We start from the raw sequence: 22835 nt of genomic DNA on the forward strand, positions 1-22835 counted from the left end.
GTATATCCGTTACTTGGATTGCGAGTAACACGGTTTGCGAGTGTTCCGCAAGACCAGCAGAGATTTTAAATACATTTTGTCTTGAAAAACGAGCAGGTTTTGGTTTACGAGTACAGAGTATCATGTATTACGCATGCGCTTTTGTTTTAATACTGAGCGTCACGTGATCACGACAGAGCCAATGTTTTTTCTCTCTCTCTCTTGCGCACAAGTGTTTTGGAAAACAAGGCCGCTTCCGGAACGAATTATGCACGTAATCCAAGGTTCCGCTGTATATTAAGATGTCTTACAAACGAAACACTTTGGTTGGTTACCAGCACTCCACTAGTGACAGATTAAAGCTGGTGTTTGGGAGCATCAGTTAATCTACGGTAAAATGCATGTCATTGGACTGTGGGAGGAAACCCAGCAAGCACAGGGAGAACGTGCAAACAGACCCAAGGCTGGAATCGAACCCAGACTCTGGAGGTGCAAGGCAACAGATCTAACCATAAAGCCACTGTGCCACCTGGGCAAAAAATCCCTAATTGAGAATAGTCACGGAACAAAAGGAGAAAAAGCCTAAAAAAAAAAATTTCAAAGAAGATAAGTGTCTGAAAGTTGTTCCAGTCAAACTATGTTGCAACCATTCATGAGTGCCTGTCCTCGCTAACACTTTTAGTTGAGCTTATTTTCTCATCGTTACAGTCCTAGGGACTGAGTTTTGCGATGATGTTTTCTCTTTGCAGGTTTACAATGTAATTACATCGAACCAATTGATTTCTGATACATCACATCATGCGACATGAACCTTTTAATGCAAGTGTGAAGTTGTGCATACACAGATAAAATGCTGTTTGAAAGCTGCAATGCATTACCATGCAAATCCTCAATATTACTATTACATGAATATAAATAATGTCACGGGTTTTTACTGTGGACAAAAAACAGCCTGGAATGCACTGGTCTGTTTCTCATAACCCTGACAGTTTCTTTGCCTGCCGAGTTTCCTGCGGAGAGACCCCATTATCATAATTACATGGAGATTATTCAATGTTCAACACCAAATGGGTAATGCAGCCTGTGTGGATCTCTGATATATGGCACTGTATCAGGGTCAGAGAAAAATCGTCTGAAGATAAGAGGAATTTGTGTAGTTATCTGTCTATCCAAAGCTTTCACAGGAGTAGGGATGTAACTGAATATGAACACATTATACGGCCTGATCAGATTTTGCATTCGGAACAGATAGGACCATGGATGTGGAGGTGCACTATTAGTTTTATGTTTAGTTTATTCTTTTTCTTTCTTTCTTTTTTCTTTCTTTTTTTTAAGGAATTACATGTGGAACATCCATTTTGCTGAGATTATAGGTGTGCACTTTGACAAAAGAAAAGTCATATATAAAGCTTACAAGACGAAGGAAGACCAAGCCCATTACTACAAATAAAAATCATAGCTGTGAGTGGGGAAAAAATGAAAATAAACTCTGCACATCTGTGATTTAGACCAATTTTTAACTGAAGTGATGAGAAACTGTCAAAGCTAGAAAAAAAGAAACATTATTCATGTAAAATATACAGTGGAACCTTGGATTACAAGCATAATTTGTTTTTCCCATAAGAAATAATGGAAACTCAAATTATTCGTTTCACAGCCCAAAAAAATAAATACATAAAAATAATTAATACAAAATATTAAGTAAAAATCAAACAAATTAAGCTGCACTTTACCTTTAAAAAAAAAAAGTAAAAATCAATCCAGACAAATAAGTGTTTCCATTTATGCGCAGGCGCTGTGTGTGTTTGTGTATATGTGTGAATTAAGATTCTCATTTTACACAGTAAACCTTTCTCCTCTCTTATTTGAATTTTACACTCGTGTAAGCGCATGCTAACGGAATCACATCATTTGATATCGCAGAATCATATCATTTGAAAAGAACCGCGACAGAGCAGTGTTTCTGTGTAGAGCAGAGTGTGTGTGTGCGTGTGTGTGTCTGAAGCCAAGAGGGGGTGGGGTGCTGTGTAAAGGCGAGAGTGTATATGTGAAGGGGCACGGTGTCAAATTACGCACACACATAATGACCGAGAGGGAGAAAATGGATCTTTAACCTCTCTAATGAGAATTTCTTTTGTTTTACGCGTTCACACGTGTTATAATAAACTGTTCACACGCGCTGTACACACGCACTTACAAGCACAAAATAAAATATGTTTTACACGCACACATGTGGTCACAGTGTTAGAGTAAACAGTACACGCGTGCACGGATGTTGATTATACCAGTAAGAGACGAGCACTAAGACCCAGCAGGAGAGACGATTACCCACAATTCCGCAGTGCAAAAGAAAGAAAAAACATTGGCTCAGTTGTGTTCACGTGACGCTCGGCGTCAAAACAAGAAGCGCATGTTTGATACTGTACATGATGCTCAGTAGTTGTAAACCAAGACTTGCACGTTTTGCAAGTCAAAAATAATTACAAATCTTTGCTTGTCTTGCAGGACACTCGCAAAGTGCGTTACTTGCAATCCGAGGTTCCACTGTATATTGGAAGATACAAATGTATTTTGTTATAAACATAGCTTTTACCATTCCACTTGCCACTTGATGTAATTGGTTCTAATTAAAAGCAGTTCAATAATAATTCAGGATCTACTGTATATATTTTATTGTATACTGTACCAATGAATGCTAATAATATATTAATGCATACGGAGCACTAACATATTAATGTTAAATCATTGAAGGCGGCATTGTGGCTTATTGGTTAGCCCTGTCGCCTTGGATATCCAGGGTCCAGGTTCGATTTCTGCCTCGAGTCAGCTCCTGTATGCATGGAGTTAGCTTGTTCTCCCTGTGCTTGCTGGGTTTCCTCCAGGTACTCAGGTTTTTTCCCACAGTCCAAAGACATGGAGATTAGGCTAATTAACATTTAACTCATGTATAAATGAGTCTGTGTACAGTATGTGTGTGTTCCCTGTGTTGGATTGTCATGTCCAGGATGTACCCCGCTTGTGCCCTACAGTAAGCCTCCTGGGACAGGCTCCAGGCCCCCACAACCCTGTATACAGGTTGAAGCTGTATGGACTTTATCATTAATTAAATCATTAGGAGATTATTTTATGCCTGAATCACCCATGTACTGTATCAGGATCACACTGATCTACTTGGAAAAATCTCCTGAAGCTTTTGTTAATTCATTTATAAATGTAGGAAATAAGTACTAATTACTAGCCTGACTACTACACGTGCTAATCCAAGTGTTCGACACGCACTCACACATACACACAAATATATTGTCCAACTGGCCAGTAGATTTGTCTTCAAACAGCCTTTCTTGCTAGACCGAATGCCACAGTTGAGGAGAGAAACTAATGAGCTGTACCAAGCAAAAAAAAGAAAAGAAAAGGCCCTTGGTTTTGAGTGCCTGGCCAAGAGAGAGACAAAAATATTGTATGAGAGAGACGTAAAGATAAGTCGATGTGCCTGTACAGTATATGTGAGAAGGGAATGTAAATGTGGCGTTCAGCCACAACCACCACCGACCTCCACCTCCCCTTGTGCTTCGAGTGCCTCTTGTGGACAGTTTGAAGCCAAACCGAACAGCCTAAGCCTTGGCAGAGCTGCATTGAGGTCTTAGGTTACTGCTGCAGAACCCAAGAGCCTGATGCTCTCATGATAATTATGTCCTTCAAGATGAAGTTAGAGATTAAGAACTGAGCTCCGACCAGGACATCTGAGACAGAATAGCTGGCATGAGTCAGGCTCGTTTTTCAATACTTGGAAGAAAAACAGTGCACTCCTACAATGAATAGTGATTAACGCGTAGTATTAAAGGCCCTGATTTACTAAGATCTCAAATAACACAAGCTAATTTGCCTGTGCATGGGATAAATTGCAGGCATAAAAAGTGGGCATGCTGCTGGTGATTTACCATAATTGCTTGAATATGTCAAGTGCAAAGTAGGGGTTGGAAACAATATGTAAATTAGGCTTGTGTCTGTGCTACTTACTGTATTCATGATATCTGTAGTGAGTTAAAATCTCTAGAATTTTTTTAAAAAAAGTTAAACCTTTAACAGTAAAACTAAAACCTGCCATAACAACACAATCCTGTCTATCACTGATTAAAGGCAGCAAGTTTAGGGGAAAAAAAGTTAAGAAAAAGAAAGAAAGATAATAATGGTTTGTGTTTTGCTAATAAGGTATGAATAAAAAAGTGTTTGAGACATGAGCATGTAAAAAAAACATCAAATATGTGGTATTTATGTGGTATTATTTTTTCATGATTTCTATATATTTTATATACATTATATTCTATGTTTATATGGTATTATAATTGGTTCTTCCAAATTTGCTAATTTTCTTCCTATGTGGTGGTTTTAGGTTCTTTGTTTTACTTGGGACTGTTAACCGATCTTTGTGACATATAGGCCATGAATGTGTCCGTTAATTATGTTGCTTTGTAGAAAATATAATAGGTCTGTCAATATTAACGCATTAACTTTCACAAAGTTTGATCCTAATGGCTTCCCATAATCGCAGCACATTCTAACCAGTTGAAAAAGAAATAACAGACATGGTCAGCAATATAAAAAACAGCCAGCTCACAATATAAATGGCGCTGCAAGGAGTTTACCATTCATGAGATTTTAATTTACTATTTACCATTTGTTAAATGTTAATGCTGAAGATATTATAAAACTGCATAATCTGTTTCTTTTAACCAGTTTGTCGTGCGTTTCTTTATTTTAACATTGCACGTTTATAAAACAAGTAAATCTGAGTACTGTGATTAATTGCAATTAATCACAGACTTTGACTGTGATTAACAAAAAGAAATCTTTTAATCGATTAATAGAATATTATTATTTTTTGATTGATTAATAAATTGAAATCTTACTACAGTCTGATTGATACAGTAAAAGCATGATGACGGATGCCAAAGTTTTCACTTAACTGTATATACTATTGCAGCGCGGAGGTGTAGTGGTTAGTACTGTGGCCTTGCATGTCCAGGGTCAAGGGTTTGATTCCCGTCTCAGGTCTGTTTGCATGGAGTTTTTTTGTTCCCCCCGTGCTTGGTGTACCTCCGGTACTCTGGTTTCTTCCTGCACTTCAAAGACATGCAGATTAGGGATATTGGCATTTCCAAATTCCCTATAGTGTGTGTGTGAAAAACAGTGCACTCCTACAGTGTCCTTGTGTGCCCTGCGATAGAATGACACCTCGTCCACCACATCGTGCCTCGAGTCCCCTGGGATAGGCGGTATAGAGAATCATGCTCTAACAACAGAAAATCCTTGCTGTGAAGTAAAACCTCTGGGGAATGTGTGGACTATTAATATCATAAGACCAAGATCTGTTCCATTCACTGTGACAGATTTAGCTTTATCTCAATAGTGTTTTGCTGATATAACAAGTGGAAAGTGCACGTCCTGTACAAGGGTTGTGTAAATGTCTAGAGCCTTTTGAATGTGGATTTCACCACATACAATGATAAATGGAAGATCATCACTGTGTTTTTCACCGTCCTTTCATGAGCCATGAAGGGCTTCTGTCCCCTTCTTTATTAATTACATAGAAACCAGTAATTCAGAGCTAAAAGATTTTGAAATGTGACGTTGAGACGTGGCTACTTCTAGCCTTTCTATTTCGTCTATATAGAAATGAAGGGATCTCATTCGTCACTTTTTTATTTATTTTTTTACTTTATCTGTGATTCCATCTGCTGTGATGACCAGTAGAAAAGTAAAAAGAAAAAAGAAAGTAAAGATCATTCATTATTATTCATTTATTCATCTTCAGTAATGACTATATACTGATCAGATTTACAGTAGATCTGGAGACTATCCCAGTTGTTAATTAGGCTAGCAATAATAATTAAATCTGAAATGACATGGTAGAGTGAGCCTTAAATAGCCTACAATGCACCATAAGATTCTTTATGTGCATTCAGAGGGAAGATTCAGTGTGTTTGTATTAAAGGTAATCCAGTAATCAAGGTCATAGCATGATACAGGACTCAACAGCAAACTCAGCAAACTCAGTAAGGCTGGCCTTATAATTAAAACAAAAAAAACAAAAAGGTTTTTCCAATAGTCAAAGGAACTAGGGGAAATAAACGGTTAATATTATGAACAAGTACACATATACGGTAGGAAATACACACATACTGTGATGGAGTGGACTGAGGAGACGTACTATAACGTCTAACCATGGCTTAATAAACACACAGCAAAATCCATATGTGGTTTATATGGTTTTATATGGTTCGACTACAGTACATAAGTAACATCAAGACGCAGAGGAGATGGGAGATGTCTGTTTGGAGGATCTCGTGTAAGCCACGATGTGGTAATTGTGGTTTTTCCCACTTGGTGCCTGATTTGGACATTATCCTGCAGTCTTTCCAACTCCGGAGTCAGACCAAACGCTTCATGTTGCTTGTTAATTATGAGGGCGATTTGAATAACGGCCAAACAGTACCCTAAGCACAAACCTGCTAGCCATCAGTCATTTTTTGAAAGTGTACTTCCTAAATTGGAGTCTGGTCTGTGGCCAAATCAACACAGGTGCTTGGCAAGGTATCAACAGAGAACATGATAAATGGCAAGCTGTTATGAATGTGGTGATGGGTACAGTGACAACAGCTCTTTTGGATATTTCTGTTTGAGATTCTAGTGCCTTACAAGATTTGCATATGGTTTATGGAAATAGCAGCTAACTGGCATGTGGAGATAAAGTAAGAATTTTAATAGCAGTTACAGGCAGCTTTTTATTCAAGTTACTATATAGAAGGATATACACAGTATACAGTATACACAGAACAGGCATAACATTACAACACCAAACAATATGCCCAATATTGTGTCGGTTCCCCTTGAGAGAGCTTGGTTGAGTGTTGTGGTGTTTGCCAATGGATCCTTTGTATGCTGTTGCCTTTGTGGATGAGACGTGTTTCTCTAGCGCATCCCATGGGTTCTTAATTGGATTGGTCAAGTCAGCAGGCTTGGCGTCTTCGAGTGCTGGAACTCATGCACAGTGGACTGGGTGTTCTGGTGTTTTTTTTTAATCATGCCCAGTATTTACTTTTTTCAACAGTTTGTGCTGCATCGGCTCTTCTTTTGGATTGGACCATATGCGCTGGCTTTTGGTGGCCACGAGTATGGGTGAGCCTTGGGTGCTCATGACCCTGTCTCCAGTTTAAGGGTATACTGTATAATTGATAATGTTGTTAATGTAATGGCTACAATTGGTTGTGCTGTCAGAGTTGGGAGGGATTGCCAATCACAGGTATCTACTGTATGAGCTCATCTACCATATACTTTTCCTCCAAGTGTGTTATGCTTGACTGTGGTGTTACATGAGTAGCATTTTGATGAGATGTAAAGCTTGGCCTTACATGTCAGAGGAAGCATGTTTCAATTCCGATACTTTTAGTGGGTACTGTATGTAGTGCAATTACACTTCTTCTGTTCTTTGTAGCAGAATACCGGTTCCTTCCTTGAAACAAGCCATGATTTAGGTTGTTTCAACCGATGGTTTACAGTGGTAATGTCAAAAAATGAAAGCATAATTAAACTATTGAGTATTTTGCAATGTGATGTTGATTCATCGAATGGGTAATGTACAAGAAATGTTTAAATGTCAAATTAGAGTCAGGAAGTGCACCTTCATATTTGTATTAATCCTGACCTACAGAAGTTTATCGACCCTGAACCCTCAATTAGTAGTTTGTTTTAAAGCCTAGATTTAAAAAACTTTTGGTTTTGCAAATCCATGAGGTACATGCAACTTCTCTTTACAGTCAATCATTTGTTGTTGTGCTATACAAAGGCAACAGGAACAACGCAAATAACTCGATTTTTAAAAACAGTTTACTAAATCGTCCGGACAGCTTAAAGCCCTACAGCATATGAGTAACGACTCTGAATAGCTAAAAAGGACATGACTGTCTCTTTCTCTCTCTATGCCTGTGTGTGTCTGTGTGTATGCCATAACTTTTTTTATAATTCATGTGCCAAGGGAGAACAAGAATGAACATCTCTATTTTCTTTTGGCTGCAGACGGTCGGAGGGCATATGCGCCCCCACTGCCATCAGCATCCCACAGTGCTACAGGCTTAATGCTGTCTTTAATTATTATTTGTGCAAAATATCTAAAAAAGAAAAATCTAAATAGTCATTCATTCAGTTTTGCCAGTTTGGCCTAAAGGCATGCATTCAGCACAGAATCCATTACAGTTTTTGTAATGTATGCGTGTACTTTCGGGTGCCCGTGTTAATGAATGTTAATAAATGTTTATATATGTGTGTCTTTTTTCCCAAAGTCCTCGGTGAAAGGAGAGAACATTACTGTATTTGGCTGCCTCCATCATGGAATGCCACTGGCCCTTCGAGACAACTCCTCCATCAAATGCGAGTCTGGTAAGAGATGCATCCTATGTGGTTAGCCACAATCCAGCAAATAAAATTAAATAAGGAAATAAATAGCACATTGAGATGACTTAATATTGAAATTAGGATTTACTTTCCGATTTCTTTATGCTGTTGATTTTGTGTATTCAGCTGTCATTTACTAACCAAATATAATTCAAATTTTATCTACAATTCTAATTATCTCAGTGGGGTTTAAGAAACTTTACCCTGATTAGTTACTGTTTATAAATAAATCATTTTGAGGCTATGTTCACATTATAATTCAGATTTTTGGTCAGATCTGATCACAAGTGACATTTTTCTGACTCTGACATGGACATGAAATGGCTTTTAAAACGGCATGCATGCGCACATCGATACGCGGCATTGAGATTTGTGATTTCCTTTGAAATGATCTCAAACACTGCTCTGTAGGTTTTTTTCTTTTCGCATTTTTCTTACACAGTCTGATTGTCCCAAATATCTACTAACCACCAATTTTACTTCCCCTTCACTGACCACTTTCTCCTGTCCTTCTTTGTTAAAATGAAATCCCCGTGGCACAGGTGCTGAATTATGACATCAGCTTCCTACCCGTCAGGGTATATCATTTAATAAAAAAATAAAAAATAAAAAAAAACATTTTAAAATCACATTGCAATTATTTTGCGGTTTAAACTGCAGTATTTAACTATTAATTATACCATTTTGTATTTAAACTGATTTTCTCGGCTACCACCTAATAATGGCACAAATGATCCCATTGCGAGGATGTTTGCCAATATTTATTCCTCACTTCAAAGGTATTTAAAAATAAAAACAAATTCTTAAATTATTGATGAACACTTCATGAATTCCAGACTGTGTGTTATATTACCAGTAATAAATTGCAGCCTTTTGTGATTAAATAATTGCACAGGTCTATATTGCAAATTTATTTATGTGATTTATTGTGCAGCACTAATTGCTAAAAAAAAATTACACAAATTCCCAAAACTAAACTCAAGATATAAATCACGCAATTGGTTGATAAATCATTCATTTCACATAAAAAAAAACACACAATTACCTATCCAAGTATTGGTAATTTCTAACCTTGCTTGAGCAATTTGTCTGGAAATGTTAAGTTGAGTTATACAGTACAGTTTGTTTAATATAACATAGTACTGAATGTAGTCAGTCCATCTAAAAATGTCTAACGCAGTTATAGTGCAATTATTTTGACACATATTACAGTTTACACTGCAAATTGTATTTAACAAACATGTTTCTTTTTATCCCATCAAAATTTAAATGTGTATGCATATTCACAAAAAATAAAGCATGAATCGGGAGAAAGGAAGCAATAAATATTATAATAAATGGTGTTATATGATCCTGTCTGAAAATGTACTTTTTCACCAAGTCGAGCCACTTTTTAACACCAATACCATGTTGTGCACGCTACATAAATTGCAGCCTGGAATTTATGTAAAAATGTATTTATCAGATGTACCGTATATCCAATCTAGGACCACATATGAATGTGACTCAGAACCGTTCTGAAAAACATCAGATTTGTGCATTCAGACAGAACTAAAAAAAAATCATATTAGGGTAAAAAAATCGGATTCGGGTCACTGGTAATGTGAACATAGCTTAAGTGTTTTATTTTATTCACGTGACTACTTTTGGGTAAAATTTCTAACTTTAAACTGCTTAAGACCTCTGTATGGATCTTGAAGTAAGGAATAAACATTTACTTCTTTGTCCATTTGTCTTTGAACGTTCTGCTTTCATTTTAAAACTAGCTATGTCATCCCTACATAGGTTAGACCAGCGAGGTTGTATGAAATAAACTGTCTGTGGAAGCGTTTCATTTTCTGACCTAATGTCTCAATCCCTGGCTAGTGTCTTGGATTTAAGCTTCCTTTAGCGGAATATTTCACACAAATGTACGTGAGTGGATAAGCCAGAGCAGGAGATTAGGGAGCTGAGCTGAGCTGCTTGTTGTTTAGAAAAAAACTCGTCAAGGTATAAATCACTTAATTAATTTAGTAATCATTTATTTTATGCTTTTGCGAAAAAAAGAAGCATTGTACTGTAAGTACTGTGTGTGTTAAACTGACTGTTTAACTCGACATAACGGTTCCAGGCAGATTGCTCAGGCAAGGTTAGACATTAATAAAAACATGTTCACATTATTTATATTTATGCTTACAACAATATGTGTGCATATGAATATCAGTGTATATTAATTTTGTCATTTCTGGCTGTTTGCAAGAATTTAGCTGTAGGGGGTCTGATAATATTCCTAGACTGTCACACATATAGCAAATCTTCTTTTGATCATATCTCCCTGTTGATGCCTTTTCATAATGTAATGACACAAAAAACAAACCATGCTGTATCAAAAATAATGGAATCATGAAAGAATTATTACTATCCAGATATTTCAAATTAAAAGTCGCCTCTAAAAATCTTATATAATATTGACCAACAAAAAAATGCAATCAAGTGTTTTACGAAGGCAGGACGGTGGTTAGCAATGTGGCCTCGCACCTCCAGGGTCGAGGGTTCAATTTCCACATAGTGATGGTTTGGTGGGTTTCCTCCCACAGTCCAAAGACAAGCGCCATAGTTTAATTGGTGTTCCCAAATTGGCTGTTACAGTACAGTATTTGTGCCCTGCGGTGGATTGGCAACTTTGTACCCTAAGTCTCCTGGGATAGGCTCCAGGCCCCTGCGTCCCTGCACATGGTATAGAAGATAAATGCTTTAGAAAGTTATAATTGTAATAAAAGTTTCTTTTTAATCTCTGATATTTTCACCTCTGAACAGAGTCAGTTTCTGGATTCCTTTTGTCTGTAAACACCACTACAAACATTACCAAGCTCCGCATCCCATACCCCCAGACCGGCACCTGGTACCTCAGCCTCCGTTCTCTACGTTCCACAGATCAAGGGTAAGTTCAACACCTCCAGATCAACTCCACATTTAAAAGAGGCAGAGGTCTCTCTCTCTCTTTTTCTTTTTTATTTCTTCTCATCTCGCAGACGTTAATTTATATGCAGATAATATTTTCTGCATGTGACGGGCGCTGAATATTGAGCGCAACTGGTGCGGACTGATCGATGCATCGCTATGTTGACAGTTACCATTCTAAAACTTTCCCAGCACTTTCAAAACAATAATGCAAATTAGCCGGTGAGACAGAAAGTTCATCTAAAGTTTGAGACAGCCATTTCAGATTCCCAACAAAGGACTTTTAAAGTACTTTGAAAACATTGTGGAATATACCTGCATATCCAGCTCTTCCTCTGCCTTTAAACTTTAGGTCACTTTTCATCTAGTTTGACTGATTTTTCCCCGCGTTGCCGAGCTACTTTTCAGGATAGACGTTTTATTAGAGTCAGAGGAGGCTTGAAACAGTCCCAGGAGGGAGTTCATATTCTGCAAAGACTGTCCAGTGCATTTGTACTAATGTCCTTATTGTCGTCCTTTGCAGGTTTGAGGCGTGCACTAATATAACAGCAGAAGTGTATCTCCGGTCCTATCTGACCCCATGTATCAACGACTGTGGCACTTATGGCCAGTGCAAACTCCTCCGCACCAACAACTACTTGTACGCTGCATGCGAGTGCAAAGCAGGTGATCAATCTTACGCTTTAACACCACTTCCCTGTCCCACCCACATGTTTACGGATAGTTTTTCAATTTTCTCTGCGGTTTGACCTTTCTTCCAGGCATCCGGAATTAACCGAAAGCACAGCTTGGCGAGATTGTTACTATGTACCATTGTTGTTTACATGATAAACATTTTTTATATTGTATTTAATTGTTACCCTGAGCAATAATTCATGTCCACCGTCCATTTATTTCCAACGTCCCTTCCACTTTTTTTTGTACTAGCCATTCATAAATACTGTATATTATTGTTTTTTGTTTTTGTTTTTTTTTATTCTAAAGACAATTATTATTATTTGTACAGAGACTGTATTGTTTACATTTTTAAACCCTCCCCAACCAACCCCGAACATACAATATAACAAAGATGGATATGCAATAGTTGAATAACAATGAAAAAAAATTATAATAATAATAATAAATAAAATAATAAATAAATAAATAAATAAATAGAAATAATTACAAATGGAAAAAGTTAAAATAAAATAAATAAATGAATAGATACATGAATAGATAAATTAAACTGGATACCATAATCAGGAATATTACAATGTCAAGGAAGTACCTTTATGGCAGTAAAATATGATAATAAAGGTTGCCAGACATAAGAGAATTTATGGGAACCTCTGATTGAATATTTAATCTTTTCTAGATGTAGGTATAACATCAGATCCCGAAGCCATTGTAATACTTTAGTTGGATTTGTAGATTTCCGATGTAATACAATTTGTCTTCGAGCCAATAAGGATGCAAAGGCAATGATATTTAGTTGTCTTTAAGTCAAATTTGATTCATCACCTGGAACACCAAATAGTGCAAATTCTGCACATGGCTTTAGTGGTGCTTCACACACTTTGGAAAGTGTATCAAATATAGTTGACCAGTAAGCAGCAAGTGTGGGGCATCCCCAAAACATGTGAGTCAAGTCTGCTTCACCTGTATGATACAGGTCTAATACAGGTCTTGTCAAAAGCAGGATTAAAGGAGGCAATCCGTGTTCTGCTTAAGTGCATATGGTGCAATACCCTAAACTGTCGTTTACTACCGTTCACTCTATAGAGGGCATTCCTCCAAAATTCCTCTGAAAATTGCATACTGAGCTCGCTCTCCCACCTGCTTCTGATCTTGTCTGTTCTTGCATTTTTTAAAGACATTAGAATTGTATATATTCTTGAAACAAGACCTTGTAGATGGGAGGGTACTTCTAACAGAGACTTTGAAGGGATGTTTGGAAAAGATGAGCTTTGGGCAATAACGAAATAAGGTATCTGAAAATAACGGAAAAGGTCAACTGAATTAAGAGTAAATTTGGAACGCAAATCATTAAAACTTGCAAAAATACCATCAATATAAAGATCACTGAACCGAGAAATTCCCTTATCTTGCCACTGTTTGAAAGCAGAGTCTAGTTTTGCTGGGAGGAAAGCATGATTATTGCATATTGGACTCTGAAACAAAAGTTTCTTGTCCTAACTTCAAATGCTGACATAGTTGAGTCCATATTTTAGGAGTGAAATGAACAATTGGATTTGATGTATATTTAACTATTTTAATAGGTAAGCTACATGTTACAAGAGCTTGTAAAGAGGTTGCTGTGCAAGATTTAGATTCTGTTTCAAGCCAATCAGTGCCCCCTGATGAGTGCATCCAGTAAATTATCTTTTGGACATTGGCTGCCCAATAATAGTATAAGAAGTTAGGAAGAGCTAAACCTCCGTCAATTCGTATATTATTGTTAAACATATTTGAATCAAGTTTGAAATAGGACAATTAATTTCAGTTTCAACTTTACAGCTTTAGCGAAACACTTTACTTTGCACCGCAATCAGTTTAAAGGGTAATTGGATGTTAATCGGCAAAATCTTTCCTAATTTCATGATTATCACCCACTTGACAGCTAAACGACAATCAGGCATAATTGGCAGGTTAAGTTAAACGATGAATCACATGTATGTCACTCATCTCACCTTGTGAATAAGGGATCGCGAATCAAATAGTCGCTTAATTACAGGACATGGGATAATGCTGGGAAATATGCAAATCAAAGCCTCTCAATTACTTTCCAATTAAGTATCCTCTTGTGTCTCACATTTTGTTTCTCCCTCCGGATTCTGTCTTGTGATTTCTGTCGGCAGTTGCGTAAACGCCCGTGCCGTTTCTTGGATAATTGTGGGCAAACAACTGCCATTGAAACGTTTTTTTTTTCTCTTTAATCTAAAGAAGTATCGTTCTGACTTCTTGCACAGACACAGCCTTTCTTCTCGAGTGTCTAAAAGAGCTCCAACTGATCGGCACTTTTACCGCTCAATCCTTATCCGAGCTCTGAGAGATGCTTGTTGGGGGGGGTTTGTTTGGGAATTGTACTGATTAGACAGCCGTAATTAAAATTAGTGTCTTAGAAAGGATTGCGATGTGCCTATTTTCCACAGCGTTTACATCACAGCAGGCTCACAGGATCCAATCTATATTTATGAACCAGTTCACAAAGATAGAGAGATGAGCCAGCAAATGCTGAGCTGGGTGCGCGTGTGCTTCTGTTGATTTGCCGTTCGAGCATGTTGTGTAGGTGTTATTCGCTTGTGATCAGGCGCGTATGTATGCCGAAGGAGCTACTTGGTCCATGAATATGTGATTAAAGATCAGCATGAATTGAACGGTACATCAGAGGCAGAGATATCAAAACAAGTCTGGGATACTTTCTGGAAAAGAAGTTATTATGGTTATTAAAGGAAATCTAAAAACCTGAACATTCTGAAGACGATACGATAGTTATGATGAAGTTAACTCCATTATTTAAACAGGAGAACAATATCTCACACATGAGACTGTGCCTAGAGGAGGCTGTCCACCAAAGCTCAGTGACTGGGTAGGGAGGACGAGTCAGAGAGGCAGCCAAGAGGCAAAGGCTATCTCTGAAAGAGCTGGAGGTAAGGTCAGTTCTGCAGCTCTGGTTAGAGAAACTGTTCATAGAGTTCACACTCTGTGACTCCAGTCTTTGTTTAAAAAAGAGTAAGAAGAAATCACCATATGCACTTTTAGAGGCTCAGTAAACATCTCTGGTCTTGACCCCCAAGGTGCTTTTTTAAACATCCATCAATGCTCATCATGTGGGAGCATAGTCAAGAATGCTAGTGCAACATTTACATTAATGGTGTTTGGCGGATGCCCTTATCCACAGCAACTTACAGTACATTTATCTTGTTATACCACTGAGCAGGTGAGCTTTGAGGGCCTTACTCAGGGGCCCAACAGTGGTAGCTTGATGGTGCTGCAGTTTGACCTTCTGATCTGATGGGCATGGATAGCTCAATAGTTAAGGCATTGGACTATGGTTCAGAAGGTCAAGCCGGTTCAAGCCCCACAACCACCAAGTTGCCACTGTTGGACCCCTGAGCAAGGCCCTTTTATCCTCAACTGCTCAATTTTTTTTAATGAGATAAATATGTACAGTAAGTAGATGTAGATCTTTAGTCCATCATTTCAACCACTGAGCTGCCCAGGGTTTTAGCATCAGTTACTGTACATGTTCTTCTTGGCCTCTTGGTTTCTTCATCTCCCAACCCTTACCTGCCTCCTCTTGGCTAATTTGTCTTAGCATCATATTCCTTCCAAGTTTTAATAATAGATTTAATGGTGCTCTAAGGGACGCTCGGAATTCGGGATATTTTTAATAAACAAACCTGCCTCATGCTTTTCCGGACCTTTGTCCCAGATCTGCTCTGATAGCTCATTAGTCTTCATAATGCTCTTTGTTTAGGTATGTTTTTCTAACTGAATCTGGGGACTTCCAGAGATCATGACACTGTAATCGCACACTGGTAGACTCCATTCGACTAATTATGCCAACTGATGTAGAAAATGTTATACAATCAAAGTGAACACTTCTCCGAAACATGAGTTTTATTCATTTTAAATTGTAAAAAAACATCACAAATTATACTTCAATGTTATGATTATTTTGTGTCGTTTCATTACAAATAATGGCAATTTATATATGTGTGTATGTATGTATATATGTGTATATAATTTGGCTAGGCATTGATATTGTACTCCCTGATATAATAAAACTTTTTATGAAGTTGTACTCTGGGAACCATTCCCAATTAACTTTCATTGGTTTTTGTAGGACCTTTAGGAAAACTCACCCCAAAACCAATCCTTTAATGTGTGTCTAATAGGTTGGGATGGCTGGGGCTGTACAGACAACACAGAAGCATATTCGTATGGATTTCAGCTGCTGTCTACCCTGCTGCTCTGTCTGAGCAACCTGATGTTCGTGCCACCGGTAGCCATTGCTATTCGCAGCCATTACTTATTAGAGGCCTCTGTCTACATCTTTACAATGTTCTTCTCTACCGTGAGTATTTTTTTTGCATATTTGCATCACTGTGACATAGTTTATGCATGAGTGAATAAACAGCACAGCGGTTGTCATGATTACAATGGGCTGGTTAGCTTCTCGCAGTACAATCGAATGACAGAAAACAAAAATATTTTCATTTTTAAGTCATTTTACATTTATTCAGTTGACTGGAGCTGAAAGCAACTTACAGCTGAGACAGGATACAACTAAGCAGTTCAGGGTAAAGGGCTGGGTAAAGATGCAGGGACTTGATTCCACAACCTCACAACCTTCCAATTAGTAGCCGTAAACACTGAGCCAGCACGACACACACAGACACACACATGCATAAACACACACACACACACACACACACACACATGCGTGCACATGTCATCTTAAAAATAAGCCGAACAATATCTTAATTAGACCTACGAACAGGAACTGTGGAATAAAATATCAGCTAACAAGCCAAAGCTCAACAGATGCATTACCAACACAATCTGAAACTTCAGAGCTTAAATGCAACAAATACATAATAAGAAATAAAATATTTATCAATTAAAATGAACAAAAATGTAGAGTGGGCAGCACAGTGGCATGGAATTTGCATGTTCTGCCCTGTGCTTGGTGGGTTTCCTCAGAGTACTTCGGTTTCCTCCCATAGTCCTAAAACATTCAGATTAGGCTAATTGGCAACCCCGAAGTGTGTAAATGAGGGAGTGTATGTGTGTGCCCCATAATAAATTGGAAAAAAGCCTCATGCCCTAAGTCTCCAGGCCTCCGCGATACAGGTATACAGGATAAAGTGCTATAGACGGTGAGTGAGTAAGTGAAAAATGTGGAGCTTGCAGCCTTTCTCTGAAGAATGCCAAGAATAAACATTATGCCAAAATAAACCAAAAACTGGTATTTTAGACATGAGCATTGCTAGACCTTGCACAAAAAGTTGAGGAGAAAAAAAAAATTCCCAAACATCCAGTGAATGCCAGTTCTGTACTGTAGGTGGAAATATTAAGGAGAAAAGTACGTAAGTGGAGAATGGCCAGACTAGTTTTGGACTCTGAAAGGACTCTAAAGTAGAGTAACACTCTTTACAACCATGATGGGAAGAAAAGCATTTGAGGGCAACGGGTCAAACCTTGTGGTGGATGACTTACAGAAACACCAGGGTTAGGGTCCTTGTGCATGAAAATGAAAAATCCCAGGAGCTTACTAAACTTTTCCCTTTTCTAATGTGTGTGATGATAAAACTAAAACTGCTGCTTCATTGAAAAAAAGTCTTAAAGTAAGTTAAACAAAAGCCAATAATGGTAAATATTGGTATGTACAGTATATGTGTGTGTGTGTGTGTATGTACTGTATACGAACTTCATAAAGAGCCCAATTAATTTTTTGGGTCAATAGATAATTGCATGAACAAACTGGTGTAGATACATTTTATTATTTAATTTTATTTGGGATGTTTGGATCAAACTAATGAAATGGAATAATAAACATTTGTACACTGAATTTATTCTAATAAAGTAGAAATAATATCAATATGTAAAGAATAATTTTAGTGTCATTTTCATAAATTTCATGAATAGATTTAAACCGCTCGGCACAGTGGCTTAATGGTCAGCACTGTCGTCTTGCACCTTTAAATTCTGGGTTCGATTCCCATCTCGGGTCTGTGTGCATGGAGTTTGCATGTTCCTCCCACAGTCCGAAAGCATGCAAATTAGGCTAATTGGGTGTGTGTGTTTGTGTGCTCTGTAATGGATTGGCATTCCATCCGGGGTTACCCCACCTCATGTCCCAAGTCTCCTGGGATAGACCTCAGATCACCCATGACCCTGTGGATAAGCGATAAGTGAATGAGGTTTAAATAATTCTAGGGTGGGTGTTGGACTACTGATTGGAAGTTGCCAGGTTCAGATCCCAGCTACCACTGTTGGGCCCTTGAGCAAGGCCCTTAACCCTCAACTGCTTGTATCTGTACTGAGATTAAATGATGCAAATATAAACTTTAATGCAAGTCCTGATTACTTCTCTCTTTATTACTGTTTAAATCTACACTACAGCTTTTTTCTCTCTCTCTCTTTATAGTTCTACCATGCCTGCGATCAGCCGGGTATCGTAGTCTTCTGCATTATGGAGTATGATGTTCTACAGTTCTGTGATTTCCTGGGATCTCTCATGTCCGTCTGGGTTACGGTCATTGCCATGGCAAGACTTAAATCCATCATCAAGCAGGTAGGGTTGAGATGATGTCAACAGCTCTAATGATACAGTTAAACATGCAGTATGAGCTTTACTGTATATGAGTCATGATTTAATGTTCTGTATCTAGAGTCAGTTTCAAGTGGTATAACATACTGTATAGTAGGCTGTGCTGTACTTTTTTTAAACTCTGGAGGAGCTGTCTAGTCCTGATTTAGTGCCGTAATATAAAAATGTGAATATTGGCGCGCATCTGTATGGATAAAATATGTCTTTTTTTTTTTTCTTTGGAGCACCCAGGGCCGTGATAAAATTTAGGAATAGAAACAAATGGAAGGTCATAGGAGACAGAAATAGATTTGTGTGTGTATATACTATGTGTGGGTGTGAGAGAGAATGAAAGAGAGAGGGAAAGAATAATGAGGCATTTTCCAATAAATTAAAATGCTATAGAAACTATATCTTTACCACAATTGCATGAGATTGGCTATCGAACCATAAAATTATACGCTGCAAATGGTTGATTATTTCGAGAGTGCCTGACATCTCGGTCTTTCACCTGTAAAATGTTTGAGTGCCCTAATGCTAATCGCTTTGTGTAGGTGCTGTACCTGCTTGGGGCGATGTCTCTGTCCATGGCTCTTCAGCTTGACCGTCATGGCTTGTGGAACCTACTAGGCCCTAGCCTCTTCGCCTTGGGTATAATGGCCATTGCCTGGGTAAGAAGCATCGTATACTGAACATGTACATGTTTTGCCTGTAGAGATACTCCAAGTATAAAGCCTTCATGTGAAATATTTTATTAGAAAGTTACAGTATGAAAGCTTGCTACTTTAGTACTGTGCTTCCAGAGAACTTGGACAGAACTGGAGTTGCAGGGTCAGGACTTTTTGTATGATGTATACGTTCATAAATTTAGAAAGTTTTGGCAAAGTCGCCCTTCGAATAAAACTAGACTCTGAAAGTCCTTTATTCAACTGCTGAATCATGAAACACAAAGTTCTAAAGTGAAATTACAAAACAACTTTATCCACCAAAAGTTCTTTTGGAGTTTGCTTTCAGCTTTGGAGTAATTGCTTGGATAAAAATGCTTCGTGGTGGAAGAAGCTGCAATGCACCACGCTCCAAAAATAGCTCGTGAATCTCTTGGTCTGAAAATCTGTGGTAGCGCTCATGCTAAGTGCAGCGACCGGCCTTTCTTCATCCTGGGTTCCTGATTGCGTACACAGCACCTCGTTATTTAGGATTTGATAGGCGTTTTTAATTCATTCGGTTCAACATGTGGCCCTTCGCTTTTCACGAGCTCTAAAGATTGTGCGACACATTTATCTTAGGTAGCCGTCATTAGCATGTCGGCTAAGATAAAACGCAGGCCAGTGACATTACTTTATACGGGCGGTATTAGTCATGCCTTTATAGTTCCATTACCAGCCGGCTTGTTCTTTCTCTATCACAATAATGTGTTTCCTGAAGTGAGCAGATAAAAAATAATGGGTGTTGGGAGAGGAGACAACTTAGCCGTAGCCCCCGACACAAGAGTTTGATGTGATCAGTGGCTTGAGAGAAGCCTCCCTCGAGCTGAACAGCGGTACACGCGAGACAAAATGGAGAATTGAGCCAAGATAAAGTGGAGAGGAGTGAGCTGTGTCTTCGTGAGTCGAGCCGGCAGTGACGAGTATGAATCATTCGCTACATCTGGTGACCGAGCGCACGAATCGATTTAGAGAGAAAGAAGAAAGAAACCAGTCACGATCTACTGCTCAGGGAAGAAAGCACAATCTAGGGAAAGCAAAAGTTAGACATCCTCAGTCTGTGATTACTTCTGCTTAGTAGTTTATATGGAAATTAGGCTTTGAATAACATGTAGGCACCGTTGTACTCGCCACACATCAGACATTTCCATACTGTACATCAGAATGGATCTGCTTAAAAAAAAAAAAAAATGGAGGAGTAGTGCTGGTTAAGCACCGCTGCCGATGCAATTCAAGCTAAGTATTGAAAAACAAAATATTGTGAGATCATACATCAAAGATTGCAAAGTTTTATTGTATATTTTTTTATGATTGTCATATCATTGTTGTAGTTGTATCACATTACTTACTAGGGTAGTATATATAGTATGTTTTATCTAAAAACTGAAACAGAGTATATATCTTGCTCGTTTTCTCTCTTTGAAAGATGAACACACAATGTATTCTAAATGAATACTAATACAGTTATGAATAAAGATTGTTTTTTAGCAAGCCTGCCAGGAAGGTTCACAGGGCATTTGGTTAAGACTAGAGCTTTGCATTCGGACTGGGATTCCACCAAACCCAGGAAAAACGTTGTTTGAGTGGGAGGTTTTTACTTTCATATGGATATGAGCGAACACAATTTATTTACAACAGTCGTTATTTAGAAACTGACTGGTGAGGGTCACTGAGGTTTAAATAATATGGTTTTCTGTAATAATTTGAGAAATACAATGAATGAAATACATTTCTTAGAAGAAGAAAAAAGTATGAGTGAGCTGTGAGTGAGTCAGTTCCACCACTAGTCATAATCTTTCCATTCAGGTCAGAATACAGATAGTCTAATTGTATTAGTTTATGCCTGTTCAGTTGGTACAGTATGATAGCTGAGTATATCATATATACTATATACTATAGCCTTAATTAGATATAAAACATGCATTATTTATTGCATGTGTTCTAAACATCCACCTAAATCTACTGTATAGGTATTAAAATGAAAATGGATAATCTGTTAATATTTCATACAAAGGAACATATTAATGCTAACCTCTGCCTGATCCTAACATTCACTTTTTTGCAACCTTTTATACAAATCATGTGACTTATTACATGTGTGACATTGTGCTTTAAAAAGATCTTGATGTCTTGATGAACTTTAATTGAATTCATTGAATAACTTTTAATTACTTTCAATCTGGACCGACTTTTCATTAGCTTATATACAGTACGCATAATTGTTTCTCAGTTTTTCTTGGTCCAGCATCCCAAACTGTGGGGTCATGCAGCCTGATAAGCAAATCCCTTGAGTAAATTTCGCTCACACACAGTACACACTCCACAGAAAAACTGGATCAGCATCTGCATTACCCTCGTGCAATAATTGCGTGATGTTATGCAGACTGTGCAATTTACATAAAATTACAGCTCATCATATACAGCAGTGTATATATGAGGGCATCGCACCAGTATAGAATATAACGAATACAGATAAGTAAGGTTTGTTTACAGGCGAAGCAGAAAGCATAGTGAAATGTCAAGCCGTAGTGACGAGCGTCAGCACCTTCGTAATCAAAGTCCTACCATGTGATACTCAAACATTATATGCTTCAGTTATTGCCCTAAGCCAACATATTTATCTTCACCTTTAAGTATCTCATGGTAATAATTTATGTGTGTATTCATCTATATTTTCATTTTCATCAAACGCTAAAAATAGAGTCCAGCTATTCTGGAATGGGCCACAGCTGCCGTGTGAATATAGTGCATGTATTTATCAAAGTCCTTTTATATCAATCAGCTTGTTCACATGTGTTTTGGCAAGGCCTCACATCGTGAATGTGCACATACAGCCCAAATGAGAGCAGTGAAGCGGAGCGGAGGTCTGCATCCGTGCAGAAGCAAAGGGTGATAGAAGAATAGAACAGAAACACATCAGAACTGACAAAAAAGAGGAAGACTGAAAGAGAGACCGAGAACTCGTAGTCTGCACTAAATACTGTATATCAAAATAGAACCCAAGCATAATGTGAAAAGTAATAAAAAAAAAAAAACTAGCATTAAATAAAGAGTAGTTTATATTACAGAAAGGCACGGACAAATCCATGGACAATCATCCAAATAATAGACTCGTTTCAGATGCCCTAAAATTTGTGATTTAATTGTTTTGTTGATTACATTCAGAGGAAATGGTAACGAGATTTTCAAATGTAAAATGTATGGTAAAAGTATTCCAGCGTACCCAGTGTCGAGGGAATATCGATTCATGTGTCATCCAATCCATGTGAGCTCACTGCAGTGAGAGCTATGCAAGATAACTTTTACGTTTTGCTAATGAATGGAATGTACTGAATTTGATAGATTTTTCTGACTTTTTCAGCTTTTTTAATTGTTTTCAGCAATATGGATGCATGCCTTTGCTCCATAGATTTACATACCTCTTAGAGAAAAAAATAATATTGTTCCGGATGTACAAAATGAAAGCG

At 37.9% G+C, this 22835-nt stretch overlaps 1 protein-coding gene across 1 annotated transcript in view; it reads left to right on the forward strand.

The window, feature by feature from the left end:
* Positions 1 to 22835, forward strand: part of tmem8b (transmembrane protein 8B) — a 152520-nt gene that overhangs the window by 124442 nt on the left and 5243 nt on the right. Inside the window, exons 7-12 of the mRNA XM_053481276.1 lie at positions 8316 to 8412; positions 11224 to 11347; positions 11891 to 12033; positions 16248 to 16426; positions 18503 to 18649; positions 19219 to 19335. Of these exons, the coding sequence (XP_053337251.1) occupies positions 8316 to 8412; positions 11224 to 11347; positions 11891 to 12033; positions 16248 to 16426; positions 18503 to 18649; positions 19219 to 19335 (807 nt within the window). The remainder of the gene's footprint in view (positions 1 to 8315; positions 8413 to 11223; positions 11348 to 11890; positions 12034 to 16247; positions 16427 to 18502; positions 18650 to 19218; positions 19336 to 22835) is intronic.

The sequence above is a fragment of the Clarias gariepinus genome, chromosome 21 (assembly GCF_024256425.1).
Source record: "Clarias gariepinus isolate MV-2021 ecotype Netherlands chromosome 21, CGAR_prim_01v2, whole genome shotgun sequence".
NCBI classification, from domain to species: domain Eukaryota; kingdom Metazoa; phylum Chordata; class Actinopteri; order Siluriformes; family Clariidae; genus Clarias; species Clarias gariepinus.